The 6878-nt window shown below is 41.7% G+C and overlaps 1 protein-coding gene across 1 annotated transcript in view; it reads right to left on the bottom strand.

The window, feature by feature from the left end:
• Positions 1-2829: 2829 nt before the first annotated feature.
• xylt2 (xylosyltransferase II) overlaps positions 2830-6878 on the bottom strand; it is a 14703-nt gene continuing 10654 nt past the window's right edge. Inside the window, exons 10-11 of the mRNA XM_020597843.1 lie at positions 5895-6228; positions 2830-5556 (exon numbers count right to left, since the gene is read on the bottom strand). Of these exons, the coding sequence (XP_020453499.1) occupies positions 5234-5556; positions 5895-6228 (657 nt within the window). The 3' untranslated portion in view covers positions 2830-5233. The remainder of the gene's footprint in view (positions 5557-5894; positions 6229-6878) is intronic.

Here is a 6878-nt window from a genome sequence, read left to right as displayed (position 1 = left end):
TGAGTGAAAAGCATATTTGCCAGATGTATATTTTGTCTACAGGTTCAGGGTGAACGACAGGCCCCGACTCAGATGCTTCATGAATGCAATAACCCACAGATTTCAATATAACTCTTTAATTAATTTTAAACAATTTAAGAAGAAGCCAATCTGAAAGTATGGGCTTAGAGGGAGCAGAAAGAAGGAACAGCAGGCGTCCGCTATCATCTCTCCTCACCGGGAGCTGACAATGTAATTACGCAGCAGATGTTTTCAATGCCGATAATTTTACTTGAAGCCTTCACATCAAGAGCTATTATTGAACTAAACAGGATTGCACCAGAATGTAGAATGAACAGTTTAAAAAAACAAAACAACTTTTTTTGTACAATCTTTCCAAAAGTTGCATTCTTTCTCTTTATCTTCTTCATTCCCACTGAGGCAGTTTCTAGTGAAACAGTCTTTATATGTGCTTAAACATTTATTTGACATTTAAATAAGTGAAGGCCATTTTGCTACAAAAGCTGGAGCCATCTATATCTAGTATGCTCTGTAGTTTCTGGCAGGCAAAACCAGCAAATATAGCCACGCAGTTAGTTCCTGGGCAAGCTGGACAGGCTCCCACACAATACAGAACTAATCTAAGACGAACTGAACAGTTGAGTTATTGAGCGTTTTTAAGCGTATAAACCATCAAACAGTTGCATGTGGAAGCAATGAAATCCACAGTCTGCCAGTCGGTAGAGGTAAGGTTTGAACCACCTTGGCAGTAACGTGAAGTATTTGTTGGCACTATATAAATAGAACTGAAAAATAAATTGAATAAATAGTCTAGGTTTTCTGGGCAGGTGAGCTCTTGGAAATCAATTAAAGATTTAAACTTCTCCTATTTTGGCCAGTTCTTTCGTTTCCCCAGTGTTTTGTGCTTGCCTCAGGCTTACAGTGGTGTGAAAAAGTGTTTGCCCCCTTACTGATTTCTTATCTTTTTGCATGTTTGTCACACTGTAATGTTTCAGATCGTCAAACAAATTTATATATTAGTCAAAGATAACACAAGTAAACACATCATGCAGTTTTTAAATGAAGGTTTTTATTATTAAGGGAAAACAAAATCCAAAACTACAAAGCCCTGTGTGAATAAGTGTTTGCCCCCTAAACCTAATAACTGGTTGGGCCACCCTTAGCAGCAACAACTGCAATCAAGCGTTTTCGATAACTTGCCATGAGTCTGCCACAGCGCTGTGGAGGAATTTTGGCCCACTCATCTTGGCAGAATTGTTGTAAGTCAGCCACATTGGAAGGTTTTCGGGCATGAACTGCCTTTTTAAGGTCATGCCACAGCATCTCAATTGGATTCAGGTCAGGACTTTGACTAGGCCACTCCAAAGTCTTCATGTTGTTTTTCTTCAGCCATTCAGAAGTGGACTTGCTGGTGTGCTTTGGATCATTGTCCTGCTGCAGAACCCAAGTTCGCTTCAGCTTGAGGTCACAAACGGATGGCCGGACATTCTCCTTCAGGATATTTTGGTACACAGCAGAATTCATGGTTCCACTTATCACAGCATGTCTTCCAGGGCCTGAAGCAGCAAAACAGCCCCAGACCATCACACTACCACCACCATATTTTACTGTTGGTATGATGTTCTTTTTCTGAAATGCGGTGTTACTTTTACGCCACACATAATGGGACACACACCTTCCAAAAAGTTCAACTTTTGTCTCGTCTGTCCACAGAGTATTATCCCAAAAGTCTTGGGGATCATCAAGATGTTTTCTGGCAAAACTGAGACGAGCCTTTATGTTCTTTTTGCTCAGCAGTGGTTTTCGTCTTGGAACTCTGCCATGCAAACCATTTTTGCCCAGTCTCTTTCTTATGGTGGAGTCATGAACACTCACCTTAACTGAGGCAAGTGAGGCCTGCAGTTCTTTGGATGTTGTTGTGGGGTCTTTTGTGACCTCTTGGATGAGTTGTCGCTGCGCTCTTGGGGTAATTTTGGTCGGCCGGCCACTCCTGGGAAGGTTCTCCACTGTTCCATGTTTTCGCCATTTGTGGATAATGGCTCTCACTGTGGTTCGCTGCAGTCCCAAAGCTTTAGAAATGGCTTTATAACCTTTTCCGGACTGATAGAGCTCCATTATTGTCTTTCTCATTTGTTTTTGAATTTCTTTGGATCTCGGCATGATGTCTAGCTTTTGATGATCTTTTGGTCTACTTCACTTTGTCAGGCAGGTCCTATTTAAGTGATTTCTTGATTGCGAACAGGTGTGGCAGTAATCAGGCCTGGGTGTGGCTAGAGAAATTGAACTCAGGTGCGATAAACCAGTGTTTTGACAGGGGGGCAAACACTTGTTCACACAGGGCTATATAGTTTTGGATTTTGTTTTCCCTTAATAATAAAAACCTTCATTTAAAAACTGCATGATGTGTTTACTTGTGTTATCTTTGACTAATATATAAATTTGTTTGACGATCTGAAACATTACAGTGTGACAAACATGCAAAAAGATAAGAAATCAGTAAGGGGGCAAACACTTTTTCACACCACTGTATATCCTCAACTAAGACCTCGAGTTGTGTGAGGAAGCTGCCCAAACCTGACTAAATGTTTATAGGAAAGGGTGCTTAAAGTATTTATAAAGTAGAATTATGTCAAGTATTTTTACGAGAAAGTGTTCAGCACCCTGGAGAGTTCCTCTCCTCCTCAGACACCCCGACCTCGTCTGCTTTAAAGGAACCTTTGTAAATGTGCAGAGAAGTGTTAAAGAACCAGAATTAGCAGCTGAATGTCACTAAACTCAAAGATGAGAGAAATGTAAAGAAAATGAAAGTAAACACTATGAAAGAAACCCTTCATTGAAGTGTTTTTATTGAGTCCATGAGTCAGAATGCATCTCCTGTGGCTTACAGTGACAGGCTGAAGGTCCCTACTCAGACACGAGCAGCATGTATGGAAACCTCAACATCCCGCCCCCACTAAAAACTGAAGGCCTGCTTCAAATCACACTGAATAGGTGGACTGGCAATCACAACAGAAGTAGACAGCAATTTACCAGAGCACTGGAGATGAACGGACAAAACATCCTCTAAAACAGTGTAGAAAAATAACATCTGTTATGCCGCTCCTACCTCGGTAAAACTGGGGCTTCACTGAAGCAACTGTACTGTGCAATGTAAACAAGGTCACTTGAAAACAAACATAACAAAAGGTCACATAACACTAGGTAAAAACACAATCTAAGAAAGAAGAGGGGTCACTATCCTCTGAAAAGGCATGAATTGCACATCTGTGGAAGCGACAGTCCCATAGTAAACGATTAAATTTTCTAAGTAAAGGCAGCTTGACTTACCCAAACCTAAACATAACGTCTGCTGTTGACCAACTAACTTGATATCTAACCACGTTTAGAGTTTGAAAGTCTTGCTTTTGTCATCTTGATGAAAAGATTGGTTCCTACTGGAACAGTTATTATGAAACTACAGTCAGCAGCTAGTTAGCTTAGCTTAGCACAGCGAAACGGGTGGAAACGGCAGGAAACCAACAAAATCCACCAGGACACGTCTAAAAATCACTAGTGCTGGGCTACATGATCAAGACCTGTTGCTAAGCAACCTGCAGGTCTTGATATTACTGGTCTCAACAGAGAAAGCCAAACCCCTGGTTCCCTCTGTACAGAACCAGGCTAGCTAGAAGTTAGCCCGCTGGTGGCTGTAGCTTCATATTTAGCTCATGTGTGCGCTATCAAGCTTTGTACTTGAACAAACTCTCAAGTAAGAATGTGAAAAAGCATGTTTCCCAAAATTTTCCCCCAAGTTTCATCAAAATTTTCCTCATCTTGCTAAACTGGCCACTGAGTGACAAATTATTTTAGGGCTGCAACCAATGGTTATTTTTATTATCAATTAATCTGAGGTTTATTGAAATGATTAACCAATGACTTGCTGGTTTCAATAAAGTACCAGAAAATGGTGAAAAGCACCCTTCACCACATCCTGGAGTCCAAGGTGACATCATCAAATGTCATATTTTGTCCAACTAACAGTCCAAAAACTCAAATATTGAATCTATAGTAAGATCGAGAAGAGCAACAATTTCATATACGAGATCAGTAAATGTTTTGCTTTTTCTTGAAAAATGTACTAACTTATTATTTGATTCCCCAAAGAGCAGCTGATTGTTTTAATCGACCGACTGGTCGGTTAACTGAGGAATCGTTGCAGCACCGTCAGGATTTCGACAGCAGCAAGTCGGGGTCCTCTTGTTTGTTCTGGAACTTCTGACAACAGCACATTTAAACCGCGCATGGACTTCAGCCATTTCTGAGGAGTTCTGAATGCAGCCGCACTGTCTGCAGCTGTCTAGGCACTTCCTCTGACCAGGAACACTATTCTGAACGGATAAATAGTTAAAGGAAACTAATGGACAAAGCATACAAAAAATATTACATGTTTTTGAAATGATATGCTGCACCAAACATAAGTCTCTAAACCTAAACACCCCACCCTTTGTACGAACGCAGATTACAGTCCAAGTATTTACTGATGTGTCTGTGTAACAAGGAGTGACAGTGCAGTTACGTACCTGTCTCAGAGCCTAGTGCATAATAAAAACAAATGATGTGACCTTATTCATGACTTCTTTACTTCTACTCCTCACACTGTAACTGAGTGACTTCTGTGTAACATCACAATCTTATAGTAAAGTGCAAAACATTTGTCTGCTCCTTGTGATTATGTAAAAATGCTTCAAAATAAGCACAATAATATGATCCATAGGTTCTGCTCTCCCTTGAAATGAAGACAGAACACAGCGAGGAGCCTGTTGTTGACTTCTGACAAAATTTCTAATTCTTTCAAGGCAGAAAAGAAAACTGTGCCGAGTTCAAACATCTGCAGAAGGTTCTGTTCAAACCCTGATCCAGACAGACCCCGACTGAAAGCCTGTGCCATACGTCTTGCACCCATGTATCGGTTCAGTGAACAGCAACACAAGACTTTGCAATTGTAATCTTGTAAGTGCAAATTTCCAGTAGTCGTAACCTCTTCTTTCAGGTCTGTATTTCCACTCCTCCAAGAGTGTCTCGACTCCTTAGTGCAGGAAGATGCCTTGTTGTTTATGTACCCTTGAGCTCTGAGCTGACCTTGGAGATAAGATCTGGCTCACACAGGTTCTCTGGGAGATCTCCAGTGCAGGTCCAGCTCTCCCAGAGTCTTCCTGTGTATGTATTGAAGTCTGCAGGTTCTCCTCTCTTGGGGCTACCTGATCCGCCCATCACTTTTAACTGGGCCCAGTTCAGATTTGGGATCTGGAGATAAGGAGCTCCAGGAGGTTTTGAAGCAAAGTCCCAATGCTGGGCAAGAGGAAGTCTGCTGGGCGCACACATTGCCAGTAACCCAGAAGGTCCCCATGCTACTGTCCACCCACGCTTCAAGGGACTTACCCATGAGCTGGGCATTACGCTGGGCCTCCCGCATGGCGGACTCCTGGGAAGGCAGCTTCAGAACGGCACTCAGCTGCTGGAAGCTCTGCTCCAGGTATAGGTTCCCTGGGGGTCCTGCATGGAGCAAGCGGTCCTCTTCTGGAGAGGACATTGACATTTGCAGAAAAATAGAAAATGAAATGAGGAAATTTGCAGAAGAGTTAACACATATTCAACTTTGAACCTTCAGTTAATGCTGCGTCTGACACAAATACAGCATGTTTTCTTTCTTTAACACCAATCTGTGAAAATACTGTTTCAGTAATTTGAGCCTTTTGTAACTTGTGTTTAAAGATTTACATCTTTAGCAGGTACCAGGGAAGAAAAGTCAAAGTACTGAGAGACGGACTGTCACATTAGTTTTGGTCTTCTCATGGGTTTTGTTACATTATCACCAGTGTTGTCTTTAAAGTGGCAGAGTAGATTCCACATCTCACCTTTACGTAGTGGCTCCTTGTCTTTGAAGGTTAATGGCATGACAAGAAAACGAACTTCTGCAACTCGCTGCCATTGCTTTAATACCCGTACAGTCCAGGCCCCGGGCCGCAGGGGGCGCTGCAGCGGCGGGTTATACTGAGTGTACTCTGCATCTGCATCCACTGTAATGTCATAAGATGCTGCTACCACTAAAGCTGGGTCAATCCACACAATAGTGGCTGTGAGGTTGGGACCACGGGCCCACTTCTGGACAGCCAGGGGTTCATCCAAAGGGCCCATCAACCCACCAAAGTTACGGAAGATCCTTTCCTTTGGATCCCACTCTGTGCCAATCTGTGAGGAAAAAGAAGAGTCAGTGGAGGGCTGAAATGATAATGGGTAATTTATATAACACAATACAGCAAAACAATGTCTCCTACGTCTTTGAATTTCACGCTTTATTTCAGGACAAGGTGAGAGAATATTTTAGCACTTTCGGCACCAGCCTTCCTCCCAATAATAGCTTTTTACACTAATTAAACTTCAGTTTTGGTCAGATCAACCCCTGATAAGGCCTCACCAATTTTTACATATTAAGGAGAGAATCCTATTCTTGGGGTCCCATCATCATCATGGTTAGGAAGAAGCATTTGTACTGATGATACATCCGTCACTATAAATAATAATACAATTGAAAGGAACATGAGTTCTATGTTTTTGAAGCCCATAGTTGAAAAGGAAATTATAGAGATAGTGAATAAATGTGGTAACAAAACATCCAGTGATAGTGATGGTATCACCATGACAACTGTCAAGTGGGTAATTGAGGGGATATGTAAACCATTAACCCATATTTTTAATATGTCGTTTCGACTTGGGCAGTTCCCCAATAATATGAAAATAGCAAAGGTTATTCCTCTGTATAAATCTGGTGATAAGCACAACCTCACAAATTATAGACCGATTTCTCTGTTGTCACAATTTTCAAAAATTCTGGAAAAACT

This window comes from Monopterus albus, unplaced genomic scaffold (genome assembly GCF_001952655.1).
Source record: "Monopterus albus unplaced genomic scaffold, M_albus_1.0 scaffold35.1, whole genome shotgun sequence".
Classification (NCBI taxonomy): domain Eukaryota; kingdom Metazoa; phylum Chordata; class Actinopteri; order Synbranchiformes; family Synbranchidae; genus Monopterus; species Monopterus albus.
The sequence above is the reverse complement of the archived record's forward strand: the minus strand, read 5'-3'. Positions and strand labels throughout refer to the sequence as shown.